Source organism: Buteo buteo, chromosome 10, assembly GCF_964188355.1.
Source record: "Buteo buteo chromosome 10, bButBut1.hap1.1, whole genome shotgun sequence".
Classification (NCBI taxonomy): domain Eukaryota; kingdom Metazoa; phylum Chordata; class Aves; order Accipitriformes; family Accipitridae; genus Buteo; species Buteo buteo.
In genome coordinates, this window is record NC_134180.1 from 8,975,015 (window position 1) to 8,996,314 (window position 21,300).

At 44.5% G+C, this 21,300-nt stretch overlaps 1 protein-coding gene across 1 annotated transcript; it reads right to left on the reverse strand.

Moving 5' to 3' along the window:
* Positions 1-882: 882 nt before the first annotated feature.
* Positions 883-19,849, reverse strand: TMCO1 (transmembrane and coiled-coil domains 1). The gene is made up of 7 exons (XM_075038497.1): positions 19,642-19,849; positions 18,189-18,266; positions 14,643-14,702; positions 11,016-11,062; positions 10,340-10,407; positions 6,606-6,750; positions 883-1,236 (listed from the first exon to the last, which is right to left on the reverse strand). Exons 1-7 carry the CDS (start codon positions 19,709-19,711, stop codon positions 1,138-1,140), a joined length of 567 nt encoding a protein of 188 aa, XP_074894598.1. The 5' UTR covers positions 19,712-19,849; the 3' UTR covers positions 883-1,137.
* Between the last annotated feature and the right edge of the window lie 1,451 nt (positions 19,850-21,300).

Genomic DNA, 21,300 nt, shown 5'->3' on the forward strand with positions numbered 1-21,300 from the left:
TAAGGTGTTTCAGATTTACTTTCTTGCCATCTATCTAGTCAAAAACTCCCAGTAAGAAGTACCATTCTGGTCACAGAAACAAGAAATAATAGTCCCTATGGGTACTGCCTGCTTCAGGAAAACTATCAGCCTAACTTGAGATTGGCAGCAAGATTTATTCCCCCCTTTTAAACAAGGTGAACAGGTTCCAGCCAACAAGATTGAGCCAAGTAGTTATCTGGTGAAGCAGAAGACAGTGTAGAGAGCTTCCTGGCCTAAGAAAGAAGCCTTTTAAGATGCATACTGATCATCAGTCTGTTCAACAGTAAACTAAGGAGCATGAAATAAAATGCTGCTCTCGTAACCACTCAGGCAATAAAAGGTTCAGAACCAGTGGATGGTACTGACATAATTTAACAGTTCACTCAAGTTTGAAGGCCAGGTTTGTTTCTGTAATCGAGCAGATTCTGCCTAAGCAAGCAACTTTTACACAAGCTGTGTAATGCCACAAAAATCTCTGTGGGGCTGTACTTTGCCACGAAGACACAGGCTGACAGTACATCCAGAAACACTTGCAACCTCCAAGGGCAGCCCAGCACAGAGGCAGGTTCCAGTGCCTGCAGTCACCTGAGCCAACAAAAAACCTCGCCCTCCATGCTGGAAGTCTTGCTAAGGGAGAACTAAGCCCACCTCCTTGCCCAGCTCGCTACTACACAAGACTAGAGCCAAGTCTTGTGGCTAAGAGAGTCATTTTGCAGCATAATTGTTCTGAATTTTCCAAACTGTCTACTTTGCAGATCTCACTCTTGCTTTCTGAGTTGATTTCCATGCCGCAAACTAAATCAACTGCACTACATCAATGTATTTCTACTTGTCCTACAGCACAATTAAGAGACATCTAAATAAACATGCCCATGCCATTTATTTCTCAGAAACACCAGAAACAAAAGGTCAAGTTATCTTCTGAGAACTTTCTTGGTTTGATGAGCAAACAACTGCTGGTAGAATACTCCAAATGGAAGATTTTTCCAAGACTGTAGCCAATACTGCATAGGCTGGTTTTGGACATGTGAAGCCTGGTGCAGAATCCCATCTGGTTACCTCCCAAAGGCAGTCTTGTGCACTGGTCAGACCTTCCCTTAAGGCTGTAACTGTGCTTTAGGAGAACTTCCCTGCCTGAGGTGGTGGACCAAGGAAGCCCCCTGCTTGTTTGGTGGCAGCCCGGGAAGGAGCAAGACCAAGCATCTTCTGGATGTTCTGCAAAAACAAGAGCAGAAGAGCAGAATAGTGTCAGACCATGACAAGTGAGACAAAGAGGAAGAAAGCCCAACTCTGCTTGCAACTACAAACTTCCCACCAGTTTCAACAGATTCAGGTTCTCACCCACATAGCTTTACCAATCTGGCTACTATATATTGGACCTCTATCTCTACACATTCAAAAAAGCTTAGCACAGAGCCAGACAACCATCCACAATGGCTACAATTAGAGCTGGGCTACTCTTGCCCACCTCAGCAAAAGCTGCCTGATCCACAGCCTTAAATGATCCAAAAGCCTTAAATCCACATTTTGGTTGAAGGTTCTTTTCCACCTCCAGTTACACACCACACAGCCAGTTGGCAGGTACCTCATTAATGTCTTTGCACACAGGTTGGTTTAAAATCAACCTACAATAGTTACCATTGCAATTTAACTGCTGTGCACACACAGGAGCAGGTTCCTAACATCTGCTCACAGGCAGAACCAAAGCAGCCCTCGGTTTTCACAAGTTCCAGAAACCACTGTTGATGGCAGTCATCAGAGCCCGAGGTTCTGCAAGCTGGCGAGGAAGGCTCGCTCCTAATGCAGCCAGAATTTGGGTCAGCAACATGGCAACCAGAGTGTGTGCCAAGTTCAAGTCAGGAGCTTAGGCACAGAATTAACATGAATACTAGTGATGCAGACAGAACAATGGTTCGGTGGAGACATGCAGTATAACAGGACATATGTAGCAAAACCCAAAACCTGACTATTGAGATGACCTCATCTGCATCTGAGCAGGGTGTTTCAGTGGCAAACAACAAACAAGGAAAGAATTAAGTAGCAGAGCCAGGCACTAGCTGAAAGCAGAATATTTAAATTTAATGTTTTTCTTTTTTTTTTTTTGGTGAAATTCCTTTTAAATTTTCCAACAGTGCAACTACAAAGAGCTACCAGTTCTTTCAGTTTCATCCTTCACTGTCAATAACTACAGGTCAAGATGCTGTTGATGCAGTGCTGGCAAAACAGGGACATCTGATGCAAGGGAAAGAAGAAAACAACTGTGTCCCCCTCGTGTCACTAGCTGAGTCCCGGCTATTGAGACAACCAAAGGAAGAAGGAGGATTTTCTTCAAACCCAAGTGTCCTTTCCAAAATAACTGTCAGGATAGGTCAGATAGCAAGGTCATAGACTTCTTGAACTTTTTGATCATGGAAGGAGAACAAACTTAAAAAAAAAAAAAATGCAGTCAGAGCTTCATAATTCCACAGTAGCTAAATAAAAAAAAAATTAAAAAATCATGAATCATTCCAGGTGGAGACTATGGAAAGGAGGTTTCAGCCTACATACAAGCATGAACGTAAAGGAGGGGAACACCTGAAAAGGAATTACACCAGGTTTAGTCTGTGGCCTACCTAAATCAGCCACTGGTTGATATTCAGTAACTGAATATATATGAGAGCATTTCACTGTGGGAGACTCCTTCGTGTGGTTCCTCTTCTCATAGCTTCCTTAGTCAAGAGATGGACAGAAAGGAGAAAACAAAAGCAGCTAAGGGACAGATTCAGCAACACCAGAGGGTGCTGCAGCGTTAGCAGCAGGCAGGACCAGGATCCTACGAGCTTTGTACGGGCTCACCAGTGGAGAAGAGCAGAGATCCTAACAGAGCATCCATGGAAGCAAAGAAGTGTGCACTGCCTCCTCGCTGTTCCTTTAAGTATCAGAGAGACAAGAACTGTGGTGCTGAAGTTTACTCCACCTGCTTGAACAGTTCCAAGAAGAGAGATGACAGCTTGTGTGTATGTGGATTCAAGACTACAGTCACTCTCGAGCATTATCCTTCCATAGTAGTTCCCTCCTTGCTGTGGAAGGCAGCTAGCCTCATGCACTAGCTGCAAAGCAAGTTTTGCTGGAGAGCAATCCTGAAGTCTATACAGCTTGAAACACCAGGGCTGGGGCAAGGTCCAATAGAAGCCTGCCTTGTCTGCTGTGGGCCACGTTGCACAAGAAGTCTGCAGAGTCTACTTCCAACACAAACAAGACCATGACCTTCAGGAGAAGGGAGGGAAACCTGTAAGACTTAAGGATCCAAATTCCTCATCTAAGCTCTTCTGAACTTTCCTCAAATGACTGCAGGAAGGATAGGAGCTGCTTCTGCTTTTGTCTTCAAACCCACAAGAGGCCTGAAAGACAAGGCAGCGAGTTGCTCCCTGCCCCAAGATCAGGCTGTGTGGGAAAGTGCACTCCTGGCAGTAGGGATAATTGCTGGCTCCCCTTCCCACTGGGAACATACTTCAGAGAGAAGCAGCCTAATCTACAGTTCAGGCGTGTGTGAAAAGGAAGTGAAGACCAGCAAACGCCTGAGGAACAGCAGCATATTCCTCTTCACAAACAGCACAGGTGAAGGCTGGGAGCTCAGAAACAGGAGCGAGGACAGAGGATGTAACCCTGACATTATGCCTCCCGCCCAGCCCAGCAGCAGACTTTCCCAGCTGAAACCCAACAGCTCAAGGACCCTTGGAAGGCCTCTCCCAGCAACCCTCCTCTCTCCAAACAGGAAGGCAGGAGGAACTAGGGGACAGGATTTACGTGCCAGGGAGAGCTGGGAACAGTGCAAAGGAAGTTACTCACTGTGAGTTGACTATTTTGGGAGATGCTGGCCAGGTCACAGGCAGCAAGCTTCCCAGTTAGTGTTTGAAGAGTTTATCACCCCCACATGCCTGAGGACCACATGAAGAGACTGCCTGATGCTGCTACTGCCCATCCCACTAATGTCAATTTAATCACCATCCAATTAGTCTCCCTCCTCTCACATACTCCCCCGCATTTCCCTCCAGGTCACTGTTTTTTCACACACACACGAATTCCTCTACTTCTGAGTTCCACAGGGACACCTCTCTTCACTGCCTTTGATCACTTCACAGGCAGCTTCAGAATTTAAAGGAAGGCTGAGGTTTGCATGGTCTCCCTTTGTTTGCAACCTGTCCTCTGACTTCTGGTACATCTCCACTCCTCCTCCTCTTGTGTCAGCAGCATCAAGCCAGACGCTAACTCCCACATCAATCAGTTCTCCTCCCTTGGGCTAACAGCTGTTTTGAAGCTGACCTGACAAGATTTCCCCTTTCGCACACAGTGAAAGGGTCACAAAGCTTTCACCTCCAAGGTCACTGGAAGCACCAAAAGCAAGTCTTTGGCACCATTTTAAGCCCTTAATTTCTTTCTCCCCCTCTCACAGCCCTTCAAAGTCCTCTTCCCAATGCTGTTATCATTTAAGTTCCTTCAAATAGTAATAAAGCCAAGAGCAGGATGCCACCAATCACAGCTTCAGTTCCTAGCTCTTGCACAAACTAATGTGGCTGGTCTCTGCCCTTCCCTCCATGTAGCAAGGAGGAAGAAACTGAGCTGCCTAGCAGCTGGAGAACGGCAGGTATACTTAACCAAGATCATATAGATAAGGCAGCACTATGAAGACTGCAATCTAACACTTCAAAGCAAAAACACTTGATTGCTTTGGAGAAGGGTAACTTACATCCTCCACAAGGCTATCAGCATGAACTCTCAAGCATAAGGGCAATTTTTTTTCCCAGAATTTCTCTTGAAAGCCGATCCCACTGCAAACAGCTCAGCATTTCTGCCCAGAACCAGACAGGACCACCACCCAGTTCATGCTGTCTACTGATTTCACAATAAGAAACATCAGGAAATGCCCAGGACTAGAACTAACCACAGGAATTATATTTTTTGACAAAAAAAAATCCATAGGGGATTTTTCAGCAAGGGAGTTCCCCAATCAACCCAATGGATGCACAAAAATCTTGCTGATGGTGCTATTTATTTTCATATAATAATCTGCAACATTGGAAAGAAGGGACTTTTCATGCAACAGGTGAGTAACACAGAGCAGCACCAGACAAGATTGCCTGAAACAACAGCATCAGACCACAGTATCCCAGGAATTCAGGAAGATGATGCTAAGACATAAAAAGGTCTCATTTCTTTCAAAGCAGCAAACACTGTTCCAGTTACTGGGAAGTGAAACAAAACAAGATTTGTCTTGCAGCAAACAGAATAAGGAAGCCCCTGTCCTTTGGTACTCTGAAGCTGGCCCTGCTTGGAGTGAGGGGTGGGCCAGATGACCTCCAGATGACCCTTTCAACATAAATTATTTTACAGTTCATTATCTGCTTTCGCACAGGACCAGATGCAGATCCATTTCAACACAAGCACCCAATTCGGAGGGCTATGGAGAATTTGATTCACTAGCGTGCACTTTGTGACTAAGGGAACTCTCTATTATTAAGCTGCTTTATCAAGCTCATCCAAACTTCTGACAGCTGCTGGCATAACACGCCACTTCCTTTTGCTGATCTGCTTTAAGTCTTTCAAAGTCCCTTGGCACCCCCTGAGGAAAAGCAACAAGTCGGTCAAGGAGAAAAGCAGCAAGAATTCAGGAAGTGAACCAAAGAAAAAGGAAATATAAATACAGAAGAGCAGGTAATTTGCAGCTAGTTGCACCAGCATTCATCCAGCTCCCAGAGTCTATTAACTTATCCCCAGCACTCTCTGGGGAAATTTGGCAAACAAAGTAGACTTCTGGTTGCAGTGAGAAAGCCCACTTGTCCTCACCAGCCATTCTGCCACTTAAGCTGCTAGTGAACCTTCCTGAACAGGCACTTCCCTTATCCTTACTGGTGCTTCTCTTTTCAAAGGATGGGACTAACCAGCTTTACTGGAGAGCTATATGTAGCCTACTCTTGCCTCCTTATACCAGACCCCCTTTCTGTGTCACATCCCTAACACTGGGAGTCTTGACACCAAAGGTGAAGTTATTAAGACCCTGAAAAAAAAAAAAATCATGCAGTCAGCAAAAACAGGAAGGACAAACCCAAAAGTACACATTTAACTCTTTCCTTACTTTTCTAGCAACTTTATGGACTGACTGAACCTTTATAGAACCTCGAGCTACCAAGCAAGTTTCCCCTAAAGATGCTACACTTCTCTTTTCTCACATTACTGTAAGAGTCATAATTACTAAGAAGCAGTACTTAGATTGGCTTCTGATGGAGACAATTTCTTGGTATGGCAATCCGCAAAGCTATCAGACACACACACACACAAAGAAGGAACCCATTTCTGCCAACTCTGCCCTAGCACCCTGGTGCAGGTCTCCAGTCAAGTCTTCCATACCGGTCCAGGATAGTGGCTGTTTTTATGATCCCAACCTAGAATTGCTTTGAATATGAAGCATAGGAATGAAGGCAAACACAGAAACCACAAACAGATCAAAGATTATACATGCAAAACTGGACAGCAGTAATAGACTCCTCTATGTACAGAGATGTGCTTTCCCTGCTCCAGGCATGCAAGAGACACAGCAATGTACTCACCTGTCTGATAGACATCGTGCAGAGAATGTAGAGGAAGATGAAGGAGCAGTCAGTATAATCCTCACCCAGAAGGTTGCGGTGGGAGAGACCTTGGATGTAAGAGAGGGGGATAAATGGAAGCTTTGCGACCACTCGGCCATCAAATCTGGAAAAGAGAGCACTGGATCACAACTGGGGACAGTAAAAAGAGTCTTTGACTATAGAAAGAACAAGCGAGCATCTTCGACAGGCCACCAGAGCAGATAAGACTACGTGGAAGGCCAGAAAGCCAAGCTGCCTTCTCCAGCCCACCTCTACATACACTGCACCAAGGAGGCTAAATACACCTCTCTCACAAAGCCCTCCACACTCAATCATCTACAGGGTAAGTAGGCTTCCCTCAGTAACAATTTTGCCACAGAGACAGTGTTTCATAGTGATTTAAGTGATCAGCTGGACAAGCTGTTGGTTTGTGAAACCTTGGTTGGTGTTTTGCAGTGTAGTGGTGCATTTTATTTAAAAGTCAAATTTAGCAGATCACTTCCCAGAACACAGTCAACACTTGAATAAAAGATGGATGACTATCACCCTGCCATATTGTGCAAGAAGATGGACTCTCTGCTTTAAGCAGAAGAGCATTTTTTAAGCAGAGCATAAACCAAAGACACCTTTTCCCTTCCTAGAGCAGCTATACTTCTCAGCAAAAGAAGGATGCATAAGAGCCATCAACAGAATGGTTTTTAATATCAATAGTCTTCTCTGCATTAGCTCTGAAGACAAAGGCAGTGCAGATGCAGGATGATACCATGTATTCCAAGCAGGCTGTCCTGCTCCTGGAACTCCTCCAGGTCCACATTCCAGGGCATCAAGCAGAGTGTGAATTCTGGCCAGTTTGCAAAGATTTCTCTCAACCCAGACAGTCAACCCAATCTTTTGAAGTAAGCGTGTATGATGCCTCATCAGCATGTGCATATTTGGATGTTATTTTCTCTGCATGCGCTGATTTTCTAACAGGTGTTTCTTGTTTCAAGAGATCCTAAATGAGCGTTCTTTCCTGTGGAGATGCATTCACACAGTTACAGCTCAAACACACACCAACTTTGTTTACATCTCACAGGCAGTTTGGCAAAAGAGCTAGGAACGGATGTTTATCTCCCTGTAACATCCCCCAGTGGCTTAAAATTCTGCGTTATTCCTGCTGTGAGAATGACAAGTACTTCAGCAGTAGCATCCCAAGGTACCTGCTTTTAATTCCAGCAGGTTTTCACAGTCATCGTGAAGGGATACTGAAATGCACAACTCGGAGTAAGACTGAGAACTGATTGCATTAAAAAGTTTCTGACAATAAAATTGAGACACACAGAAGCTGATTTCTTTCCCAGGACAAATCCCATCTGCTTGGAGGCCACCACCGCTACAGATCTTGCTGCCCTAGCATAACTTTTAAACCACAATGGTCATTCGCTGGTCACCTTCAGCACAGCATTCTGCTCTTTGGGTTTAAACCAGCCTTCTTGACACTTACATATCCTTCCAGCATGGTCCACCCTGCTGCCCCATTACTACTGACACTCTAAGAAAGAGAGCCAGTCATCACAGTAATTTCCATTTTGGCTAAGCTGACACTTGGCAAAGGTGAGGTGTCCAGCCACAGAGTAGCAGGGTCTGCACAATACTTGTCCAAAGGGCAGCACATCATGCTACTTCCATGCAATTCCTGCTCCTTTTGTCCCCCAGAGCAATGAACTCATTCAAGAACAGGAAAGGCAAGCAAATGAGGCTACAGCCATTGCAGGTGTCAGCCACCCTTTTCCTCCTTTTCCTACCACACCTACAAAGCCTCCATGGATGACCTGACAGTAGCAGCTTCCCAGAGGGAGCCTAAGAGCCTCCTAAATTCCTAACTGGAGTACTCTCCTCCTGAGACAAGCAGCTGCTCTTTATGATACATCAAGAGAATGACAATATGTGAGAACCAGTTCCATCAAACCATTCTATCAGCTTCAAACAGTGCAGATACAACCCACCAAAGCTGCAATTCAGATACAAATGCACTAGGTAGCTTGTACTGAGACCAGGAGCAAAAATTTAACTATCTAGCCCCAAAGGCCAGACAGCAAAATCTTTGGATTTTAATTCAATAGCCTTGGCTATTAGCAAGAAAGCTATTTCAATTCAAACAATCAGCGAGTTCTCTGGATACTCCTGCTGTTTATGTTCAGGTTCCCTCTAAAGAAAGGAGTCAGTTAAACAAAAGATATGCCCAAAAGCTTCATGTCAACTCTGTGTCTAATAGCATGGCCTCTGTGGGCAGGAATCCTCAACAGAGGAACAAGACAAGTAAACTTGGTGGTCTTAAAGGGGAGGAAACCAATAAACTGATTTTTCAGATTAATATCTATGGAAGGAGGAGCCACACAGGATTTAACCAAGATAAATTCCTTCATAAAGCTCTTAATGAACTTACAGTCCTGTAACACTTGTCAGTCGTAGCATACTCTGAACAGCCTCTTCCCACTCTAGGAAAGTGGGCAGAGTAGGGTGGGTTCTTTTAGTTTGTTTTTCAGTTTCTTTCAGGGGCAGAGGTGGTGGTGGTGTTTGTATTGCATCCAAATAGCTAGGCAAGCACTTGAAGGCCTCAGGTGCGGCACTGTAAATCCCCCACAGATGCTACGTTGCTGGGCACATGACTCACAATGCACCTCCATCCTGCTCAGGGCTGCACTGAAATGAGACATCAATGACTCAAGATCGTACCCAAATTTTAAAGTCCTTTAGCACTGTTTCCTCTGCTCAGTTTCACAGCATTCCAGAGAATGCTAGATGCTGAAGTCTGACTAAGCTGAATAAATAAAGAGTCCACACAGTGGCACTTCTGTTATTATGTTGCCCCCTGTTTGCAATTTACCCACCCACAGATCTGCAGTAAAATAACAATTGACTGTATCCTGGGGACTGCCAGCGCAGAGGCCAAAGGTTTTGGTGCCCAAGAACATAAATTCCCGTTTGCAGGACAAGTATATTGCCCAGATTTTAAGTAGCCTCCCAAAGGTTATACTAACCATATTCACATCATCTTCAGATTTAACAGCCAATGGGAAGTTCACATTTCAAGACTGAATCAAGTTTTAAAAGTCAAGCAAAGTCTTTCAGTTTTGCATGCCTGAAACAAAGCTGTCTATAACCATGCAAACCAGTTTCGGATTTTTTTGTCTTTGTTTTTTCAAAACTAGACCTATCCCAGGTCATTTTTAAAGCAAATGAAGATTACAGCCCATGCCTGGACCTGTTAGTGCCTTGACTCTGATCACCTTAAGTAGAGCAACAACAAACTCTGCAATTATAGCTCATTTCTAAGGGCAAGGGAGCTGACCCAGTTTTGCTTGTGAGAGCATTCTTTGGTCATACTATTATAGCACAGCCAAAGAAGCTGAAGACTGTAGCTGCTTGCCTGACATCTACCAAACTTGCCCTAATCAAGATGTTCCCAAGCAGAAAGGATGTCAGAGTTGTGTCTAGATTAAATGCAATCTGTTCAATTCGATTGCATTCAACATGCAGTGTTCCCTGTTGAGCAGAACATGCGCGTGGTAACCAAACAACCACATCTTCATATAAAATATTGATCCATTTTATACAGATCAGTTATGGTTCTTGGAGGGACTCTGTCACTGTAATGCTTCAGGTGATAGATGGAAGGTGGAGAATATATTCACCATGAAAATTTCAGAAAAATCCACAAAGTTGATACTTACATGGAGTTAAACATTCCCATCAAGGCAGTGAAGCAGAAGCCAATGGCAAACATGGATTTCATTCGAACCTGCAAGCAGAAAGGTCAGGCTTGTTGTTTTGATTATCTCTACACTGAAGGATTATGGGCTCACACCCTTAAGAACAGGCTTTGTACAGTATCACTGGAATCTAGAAGTAAGTAAGATGACCCAGAAGGCCAAAGGGATTGTAAAAGTGACTGGAGAACTCCCAAAGAGGAGTTTGGTCAACAGCTGGGTACAAAGGCAGCCACAGAGAGGACCACTGATGTGAAGAGCTGCTTCAGGGGAAAAAAAAAAGTGCTCAAGAATTGTCCTGTTACCTTCCACAGGTTAGTTTTTTCCTTAAGCCTATACAACCAATCAACAGGCAATCATTATGAAGATAGAACTTACAAGAGGAAGTCAGACAAATTAATTCTACTTTGAAAACATCATGGGAGGCTTATAAAGATGACAATAGCTAAGGTTGGGCATGAGATGAGGCAGTAACTGCTGGAGAACTCTGTGGTTCATACTAAAATCTGTAGCTATGAGAGATAATCCAGAAGAACCTGTCAGGAGGAAAAACTGCTGTATCTGCCAATTGAACAAAGTCTTTCTGTCGGAAGTCTGACTGAAATCTTCAGCAGTCAGGAACTGGCTTTAATTTTCTTACCATTGACAAGTCCCTGTTGTTATTCTTCAGTTTCTCTTCTTGTCTCTCTGGAAAGACAAAAACAACAACAGTTATAATCAGTTATAACAACCTAGAAACCACAGTGTTTTCATTTCCAGGAAGACTTAACCTTCTTGGCTCTCCAAACAAATAACACTTCCAAAACCAACTCCAGCTCTCTATGCCAGACAGTATAAAGTGAAAAACTGTACATAGCCAACTGCTTCTCCATCACAGCAACATGCAGCAAAGCAGGCACAAAAGAGGAGGAGGCTAGAATCACACATTCAGCACTTTTGAAAGAAATGCACAGAATCCCAAATTTGCTAACTCAACCAACTGACACAGTAGCATGAGCAATGTTGCCAGAAAACAAAGACAGTGCCTCTATATCACACTTCCGAAAGAGAGCAGTCTCAATTTGCTGCACACCAGGCTCACCATTACAATACATTATACAAGGATTTTATTTTGGAGGTGTCAGAAGGGACTCTGAAACTGTGCACAGAGCTGGGAGCTGCACCTCAGCAAGGCTAAGATCCTGATGGTCTTAGTAATGACTTTTGGACCCTTGTCACACCTAAAAGATTCTCCAAAGACAAAAGATGTTTTCTACATTAATTTCAGTAATGTGTGCATTACTATGCTTTGCAGAGAATATTTTAAAATACTACTTTGGAAATTTAGTCTGTCCTTAAGTCATCACAAACTTCAAAGACGCCCAGTTTTCTGGGAGGGCATTTTCCATGCCCCTCACTGGAGGACTGCTCTGGCCTCCGGCATTATCCACCACTTGTCACCTTTCTTGTCTCATGTCCCCGTCATCCCCTGTCCACTGTGCTCCTCTCAGACTGAGGATCCAGAGGGGCAGCCAGGGCTTGGAAGCAACACCTAGCTGAAGTAAGGATGTGGATGATGAAGAAATATCCAGAGAACAGTGTGAGTGAAGAGAGGGGGGGATGCAAAAGAACTGTCAATGGCTATCCAGCACATGAGTTGTACTGAAACTTCAGCAGAGACCCACTGGACAAGAGGCCCATGGCACAGAACCTCAACAGTTATCTTTCAAGCCCCTGCTAAATACAGGGACTCACAGTAAGTGTTATGAAAAGCAATAGCAATGCCTCTATCCAATTTCTTAGAATCTTCACTGCTATTTTCAATTGCTCCTAACTACAAGCCATCCCCTCTGGCAGGAACTTTCCAGACACCTGCTTCCTGACCCAGGTGGAGAATTTTGTTCTGGGACATTTGAGCAACCACAGGCCAGCTCTTTAGGAATCACATTTGGCACAAATACTTGTTTTTTCCCTCTGCTGCATAACTAACCATCTATTTAGATGGGTTAAAGGTTACATAGGGATAAAGAATACAGCCCTGATCCCCTGATAGACCTGACCTGTTTCTCACCCATTTCTACAAATTCAAAACAAACAGGCTCTGGGTGTCCTACCACCTTACATAAATGTTCTGTTCCTGTCCAAGTCATCATAAGCAGCATTTAAGTACTTTGCTATACAGCTGGGTAGAGGCACAGAGAAAGAGAACTGGGTCAACAAGCAGCACCCTGGAGTCCAAAAATCTTCTTATTCTGTTCATTGGAACACAAACCACAAGGATACAGGTATACAGCAATATTATTTGCCAGCACTGGTGTTTTGGTTTTTGTTTGATTTTGTTTTGCTGTCTACCCAGCACTCATGTGGAGTCCTAGGAACATCACTGTCTCTTCTTCTAGGGGCACATGGACGCAGAAAGCAGTAGCAAAGTTTAAGCTAACAAATGCACTCCTTAACCTGAAGTGACAGAAGGCTGCACCATGATGTTAAAGGTGTCCTGTTCCAGCAGTGTGAAAGGTGATTCAGACACAATGTGACTGAAGTTGGTTCACTTTACACTTAAAAAGTTTGATAAGTAGGAAACACCAAATTAAGCCTTCCCATGCAACTTTCACCCTATCTGCTTGTGCATATGCATGATTCATCCCTTACGTAACCAAGTAATATCATACACACACCTCCTGCCTTCTCTGTGCACAAAACAGATGGCAGCTGAGGCAGGTCTGTACCACACCTGTGACTTATCTGTAATGCCTCAGCTTTTTTTTTTTTTTTTTAACTAGAAAGACAGTATTTAAAGGAACTCCAGCACAAGTAACTTTGCTGTTACAACAATGCTACATCTCGCAGAATGATTTGATATCCCGTAAGTTACTGGGATCAGATTTCAAAAGCAGTTAACAGCTGTGAGTCATTTTCTGGACGTCCAGCTTGACATTTAGGGACTGATTTTTCAGAAACACTAAGAATTCGGCTTTGCCTCTTTGCCTGAAAACAAATGAGACACTTAAGTTATGCAGCACTTGCAAAAAAAAAAAAAAAACCACAAAAAACCAAAAAAAACACAGTCTCAGTATCTTAGGCTTGGCCAGCAAGCATCACAGCAAACAAAATCAGTGGTCATTTCCTAAGTTCTGTTCTTAGTCCCTTTGTGCTTTGTTTTAAATTTGCAAAACAAGATTATTTCAGTGTATAAAAAAATTGATGGAGCATCTGAATTCCTCAGATTCTACTGTTTATTAGTTTAGTCCAAGCACAAGTAAAATATTCTCTACTAGGAACATAGCTTGGATGGTGCCCTGCAGAAAAGTCACTGCCACACATTAAAAAGTGACCACATGTAACAACAGCATGTAACATTAAAAAGTTGTCTTATCCACCAAGTAGTATTCATCCCATGCATAGATTATTCAAGATTAAGAACTGAAAATGCACAAGAATAATAATTTTGGCTCCTGTCCCTCCAAGAGTCTGGAGATAACAGGTTTTATACCTAGGAAGAACTCTTTGAAGATATGTTTATAATTATTCCCAAGCTTTGTACAGATCAAATGACTAATCCAGCTACCTGGTGTTACAGAGGAATGAGGAAACCAACTCCCAGGAGCTCTCAGAAGTGTTCCTGCCATGATTTCTGTAATAATTCAACTTTGCTGCACGTTTTAGAGTCCTGCAGATAACAGAACTTTCTAAAGCTCATGTCCATTAAACATCTACCACATTGTTCTTACATAGTTCAGTAGTTAGAGAGTTACCTTTACCCAGACTTAAGCTGACTGACAACGAAAAACAATGGAAAAATAAAACACTACTTACAAGCAAAACTAATTTATCAAACTTGAAATAAACCCAAGCACAGTTAACATGCAAACACTTTCAGCTCTTAAGTGTTCAAATTAGGAGAAAACCACATGATGAAAAATCACAATCATACAGTCATATAGGTGTTGCAAGCTGACAGTGCACTGCAGCTTTGACAACAGAAGTTAATAACAGTCATGGATATAAAAGCTCAAATTGGAGAGAAAGGCAACCAGTTCAGCAAGAAGTGCTGCTCTTCTCAGTGATGCTGCCCTTCTCTGCATTTGACTAAAACCATCAGGAAGCTAGATGTCTCTTGTCTTGGAAGAGTAAGGCAGAAGTGTTCACATTCCAGTCATCAGGCCAGGAATCAGCTCTAGTACCACTTTAAATAAATAGTTTTGAACAGAAGGAAAGGATAATCACTTCCATAAGTTTCTCAACTTTCCCCCATTCTTAGGGCACCGCACTCCTCTCCCAGTCTTACCTATTTTCTTTTTCTGCTGTCGGCCTGCTGATTCAGTTATTGTTTCTTTCTTCTTTTCCACTGCCAAGCAAAAAGAAAGATATTCCATTATTTCTGCATAGGGATACCACCACTCCTTTTCCACACACCAAACAAAACATTTTATTCCTTTAGAGAACAGGGGCACAAAAGGAAGCCAAGTATGACTAAGAATGTATTCAGAATCTACAAGTTATAAACCACCAAGGCTGACTCCACCAAACACTTAAAAATAATAATAAAAAATTTCAAAACCCTGGATATCAGAATATTTAAAGGGTTCATTTTAAAGTCTGTCAAGAGCCCATTACATTGTTAACTGAGCAGCCTGGGGACAATTTTGGCTCAAATGACCCTTGCTGATTTGTCATTAGTACTAGACAGTACTTTTGATTCAGCAAGTGTAATGAAAAGAGCTTTGTGGCAAGCTCTGCTCCTGATTATCTGCAGTGGGAAGCAGAATACAGGGAAAGCTTGTGTTCTCATACATCCCGTCTTCACAGGCAGGCATTCTCAGGGGAAATGCTGTCCAAGCAGTCAGCTACAGCCTCTCCATTCTTCAATTAATTAGTACTGAAGCATTTCCAATATTTTAAAGTAGGAGCCTAAGTTCAAAGTTACTAAAACCCCAAATCAGACACTCACCAAGCATCTGCAAACAACTACCATTACAGCAAAAAAAGCTAATATAAAGCCAGCATAGTGAACTTATAACACAGTAAATGGGCTGCTCATCTGAAAACACTCTTCTGCTGACAACAAAAGCAGCTTTTCCAGAAGTAAGAGACATCTTAATTGAAGACCTATAACAAGAGTACTACGAGAAGTGAGGATGATAAAGCATGACTATGGTCTAGCAACAGATAGCAGCCCTTTTTTACTCTAAACTCTACGTATCTGTACCATACCTACTCTACCAACAAATAGACTTGGCTTCTTGTTAGCTCACAGAATCAGCTTAGAGACACAAGCATTAGGATTCCTCTCCCACATGAAGTACTACCTCAGCACAGATCTTCTAGCCTTGATTTTAAAGCACAGGTGAAATAAAGACAGCCAACCAAGTCACACAAGGATTTGTAGTGCTGCCTTCTGAAATGCCTGTGACACGCAAGTCAGTCACAACTGCTGAGAAAACCACACTAGCCCAGACAAGATACCGAAACTTCATCTCTTCCATGGCAATGTAGTAAGACACAATTGTTTTTCCCAAAGAACAAGCATATCTCTGATGAGCAGGCTAGTATAAGGGGAAAAAACATGGAAGTCTGCTCAGAGGGAATGCTGGAGAGAGGTGCCAGATGACACAACACACCCAGTGCTCACAGAATGCTCTCTCCATAACCTTCCTTTTGCCAAATCCAGCTGGGGGATCCCTATCAATCCATCCCAACCCTAGTCCACATAGCCCCATGGCCCCCAGCTCGAAACCCAACTGGAGAACACTGACTCTCAGGCCTACCTATTGCTCTCAGCTCTAACAAGACGGCTCCTCCAAACCATAGCTTCACTCTAGGCAGAGCTATTGAGCCTTATGCCAACAGCGAGGAACTCTACAGCCCTAATTCCCTTACGGTTTGAGCAGAACAAACAACTGTCAGGCAGTCTAGCAAGCCTGTCCATGGGAACATGCACAACAAAACAGCAGCAATTCTAGAGATAGCCTTTAGCCTTGCAAATTTACCACTACACTTACCCCAGAACACTTACTACAATCTCTGCAGCAGTCTTGGACAACGCTGTGCCTCTCAATAGAAACAAGAGGACAGGAAGAGATGAAACTAAGGTCTGTGAGTAACAGTATCAGCTCAAGCACACTACTTGGCCCATTTGTTTTTGCAAATCCTAAGGATTGCTAGGACTCTCATGGGAGACCTTAAATATCTCAAATGTGTTTTTTCCTGTTTCAGATGTGTTAGATAACAGTTGAACGGTGTGGCTCAAGTGGTCTACTTTGCAAGTTTTCTGTAAGCCATCAGGTCAGCCAGCTGTCCTTAGCACAGGAGGGGGGGGGGAACCCCACCCCACAACAAAACAAAAATCAAAGCTGAATTTTTAGTGATTCCTTATTCTGTTTTACTTTTTTTTGTTGGGGGTGGGGAAATCAAACAAGGAGGTTAGAAACTAATTGAGATGCATGAACTTCACATCTTTCCCTTCACAGATTATAGCCTAGGTATGAGGAGAGCTATAAAAACAAACAGCATTAAACTCTTACAGCAATCATTAAGCCCCAGAGATTAAACCCTGCTAACTGCTCTCAGAGCTCCACAGCAAAAACATACTAGGACATTAACCCTAATTTTTCAGCTGGGTTCCAACTACTTCCCTAACTTGCTCTTCTGGGACTAATTCTACCCTACACATTTTTGTCAGCCAAGTGGGATTAAAGTCAGGCAGGCAGAGATGCAATCCCCCATCCGATTCTGCTGTGATGACAAAACCCCCTAATTTATGAGCTGTGACACAAGCATGACTATACTTCAACTCTTCAGTTTATTTTGCCCAGGGGAAGGCTGGCATAAGCTAGACTGAAAAGAGCACACTTTGATAATATTGTTGTTTCACACACTAAGAGCGCTGACATCATGGTGAAATATTTTTAAGGTAAAGCCAGCTCACGTTTGGCCCCAGTTGTGTGCTGTCTCTTACTGCTGCAACTTGTGTAGGGTACATACAATTGAGTTTGAAAGATCAGCTGAATTTCTCCTCTGCCCCTTGGCTTCCAATACATACAGGTCCATTGAAACACTCCATGCCCAGACCCTCCTGTTTACCATTCCTCTTAACATCTGATGCATACCTTCTGACTGCTCAGCCTCAGCCCTCTTTTCCTTTCCTCCCTCATCCTTTGTTCAACACCTCCCAGGCCTCTCAGATCTCATCTCTATGGAAGTAACCTGGGACTTTTTTTCCTAATCAATTCTATTTGTTTCCAGTTTACACTAGTATAATTTATTTTTATATCAGCTAATAGCTCAGACCTTTCTATCATGACTTTGTCTTTACTCATCCCCCACCATTATTCATCACTTTTACTCCTTACATCTAATGCTTTCCTCTCACAGTATTCATTATTCAACCCTAGTTCTTTCTTACTGCAGACCTCAAATTCTCCACTGCCCTTAAAAAGCAGAAACTGCATCTTTCAACTTACTTCAGGTACCTAAAGGAATCTACAGAGACTGGCTACTCATGTTCAGAAAAAATATGCCAGTACTGATCTCTTACTCTCTCCTGTCCTCCATTAAGAGGAGGGGCAATTCAGACAACACAACAAGTTTTTGTACCAACTTTCCCTCCAGCAATAGGCAAGAATTAAAGACAGAAATAAGTCCCCTCAGTACAGATTTGTGTAACTTGTAAAATTAGGCTCCGATGAAATCCAAGCTGAATAATGTTCTCTCCCTCAGCAGAAAAGGCAGCAGCAATTTCTCAGAGCACAGACTCTATTCAATTTGACATCTGCTAAAGCAGGATGTAACAGGAGCAGCAAGACACATTCTCTAATATCTGAAAAGTACTTACATTTCTTGCTTTGTTTTTCCACTTCAGCCTTTAATCTCTTGTATTTGTCTGTTCGGTATACCAGCACCCAAGTTATACCTGAAACAAATACTCAGCAAGTAACTAGATAAGTAAAGACCTCTTGCAATAATAGGGATATGAATTAGCAAATACATATGCAAAAAATACACGTCATGTCTACAAAAGCACATAATAATATGGCAAAGGTACCATAAAGCACAAGCAAGCTGTATCATCACTTTCCTTCAAATCCCCTTCTCAAGTTCCATGTAGCAATGGTGCCTATAAAATAAACGTCTTTAGAAGTTACCAGATATCTCACTGAGCACTGTTGTTTTGTGGGACTCAGTCAGTTCCTTCATGCTCATATTTACCAGCTGTTGCTCACCTTAAAACCAGAAGCTGATTAAGGCAATAAACATCTTTGTGTTCTGCATCTTCATAGCACCTAATTAAGGCCCAAGGAATAACTCCCACTCCTACCAGGACCTGCCCATTAGCAGTAGCACATTTTGAAAAGGCAAATAGAGATATTAGGCTAGGAGAGACCTCAACAGATTCTCCCATCTAAATCCTTGCACTCAAACATGATCAAAACGAGTTATGCCACAAATGCAGAAACAGTGGTTTCTTAACAGTTTAATCTGAGCTCCTGCACAAAGCTTTTGGCCCTTTTTTTTTTTGTTTTGGCTTGACAACAGGGCTGTGCTGCTGAGTCCCAGGGATCACCAGCTGCAGAGAAGGGAAGCCTGTAGATGCTTCTGAGGTCAACACAGCTTTATGCTGTGAAAGGCAACGGATGTGTACACCATCTAACCCCAAATGCAATGAAGTTGGGCTCCTAAAAAGCAAGTATCACATTGTACCTGGGACTCTCCCTGATCTTGAATGCCCAAAGACAGTGTCTTGCAGCTCTGGGATGATGGAGATTTGGGGATATAGTGCAGTGCCAGGAACAGGGAGCAGCCTATTACTTTGACTACCCTAAAAGGCATCTATCCAACCCATCCTTAAAAAGCTGCGCCCATTTCAATACCGTACCACTTAAAAAGCCTTTTCAAGCAGCCCAAGTCATTATCATTGCGAGTTCTGGCGATTTCCTCACATCTTTCTCCCAACAGCTACAGAAAGCCACCAGTGTCCTCTTTCAGGCACACTGAAAACTGTTAGCCTATCCTCCCATAGCCTTCCTCTTTCTTGAGGAAACAAACCCAATCCCCACCGCTTTGCATCATAGGCCAGTTTTGCTCAAGAGTTATTATTCACTGCTGTTACTCAAGCTCACCCCCCAGCCTTCAGGGGCGACGCGGCACAGGCGAAAAGCAGCCTCCTGCCGGCCACCCCGGGCCCTCCCCGCGGAGGCCCCAAGGCCTCCCCACTCCGCCAGAGCCCAGCCGGGACAGGCCCCACCGGCCCGCCGAGGCGGGGACGCCGCAACCCACCCGGCACTCACCCTCGGCCAGCAGCGCGGTGCACACGGAGATGAAGACGATGAGGAGGGTATCGGCGAACATAGTGCTCATGGTGATACTAGCACCACCACCCCCCCTCCACACACACACACCCCCTGCACACACACCCCCCGATAACGCCGCCGCGCTCCCGGAAATAGACCCCGCCACCCGGAAGCTACCGGAGGGTCACGTCGCCTAGCAACGGCCGGAAGCGAGCACCCACGCTTCCGGGAGACGACGCCAGCCAATCGACGCGGCTCTGGGACAGAAACCGCGGGAAGAGCGAGGGGCGGGGAAAGGGCGAGGAGGCGCCGCCCTGATTGAGCGAGGCAGCTGTCAATGCTGGCGGCGGGGCCACTCCCTCCCGCTGGCCTGGGGCAGCGTGGCCTGGTGCCGCCGTGCAGCCTGTCATGGCGGTGGGGGTCTGGGGGTACGGCGCTCTTTGAGGACCGGGACCAGACGCCTTCCCTGCGGCCGGAGGGGCCGTCCTCCTGCCCCAGCACCCTCGAGTCCCTCACACCTGGGCCTGGGGGTGCCCAGGCCTCGCGCAGGGCCTGCGGTGGGGTTCCTGCTGCCCGCACCGCTCTCCCCGCGTCTTGCTGGGCCGTGGGGCCCTGCACGGCTCCCTCGTGAGTCGCTCCGAGGCCCTTTCCGGGGAAAGACGCATGAGGCACTTGCTTTTGTTGGCCATACCCCTCGCGGTCATGAAGGGGTTGGCTTGGAGCAGCCTTCCTGCTTTCTAAAATTGTGTCCTGGGTTGATTTGCCAATGGCATGAATGTCCTGTTAGTGTGTAGCAGCAGGTGGTGTTTTCTGGGGTCAAATATTTATAAATACTGTTGCCTGCCCTTTACCAGGATGTGTTGCTGGCCCATGCGCTCCTCGTATGGCCAGCAGCGGAGTACTGCGTTCAGTGATTCAGAGGGCTGGAAGCAAGGAAGTACATTGTACATTACGCACTGCTGCGCGTGCGTAAAATATTCGCAGATGGGATGGGACTAAGAAGGAACGCTAACGAGGACAGTGAAATAATGGCAAGGATTTAGCAGAGAGACTAATTGACTTTTATTGAGGCTCCGGCAGTTACACCTGGAGCAACAGAACTAGACCAAATCCACAAGTTGTAATGGGGTAAGGAGACCTAGAAAGCAGAAATACAGAAAAGGAAACAGGGCAGGCAGGGAAGGGCAGGTTTGCGCCTGTCCTTGCGGAACAGAGGAGTCTGCCATCAGTGAAGAGCGATGCCCTGTGGGATTACATGCACAGAGCTGAGTGAAAAATAAGGAAGGTAAAAAGCCCCACCATCACCCTTAAACACTCCATTCAGAAAGACGGGGACAAAACCATAGTTCAGAGAAAGCAGTGCAAGTAATAAGTGAGGGTGTGAGATTAGACAGCAAACAAATCCTCCGGAGCCTGGTGACATTTGCATACAAGGAAACATGAAAGCCACATGTGTGCAGGTGACTGTGCAATGAGTCAGGCATTACTGAAAGTTGCAGCGAAGGACCCTCTGTGCCCCGAGGAAGGTTCCAGCGTTGCCTCCAGGCACGGGGAGCTTTCTGCAGCGTTGGGGGAGAACTGAGAGTAGAACCTGGCAGTAAGCAACGGGAGTCCAATGGGAGTGAGAGCCACCAGGGAGACAGGGATGAAATTAAG

Excerpts from the sequence above, each read along its gene's own strand:
- TMCO1 (XM_075038497.1), bottom strand. The coding sequence starts at position 19,711 with ATGAGCACTATGTTCGCCGATACCCTCCTCATCGTCTTCATCTCCGTG. Across the intron at positions 10,408-11,015 it reads ACAACAGGGACTTGTCAATG|GTTCGAATGAAATCCATGTT; the intron begins GTAAGAAAATTA and ends TTCTGCTTGCAG. Across the intron at positions 1,237-6,605 it reads GCACGATGTCTATCAGACAG|AACATCCAGAAGATGCTTGG; the intron begins GTGAGTACATTG and ends TTGTTTTTGCAG.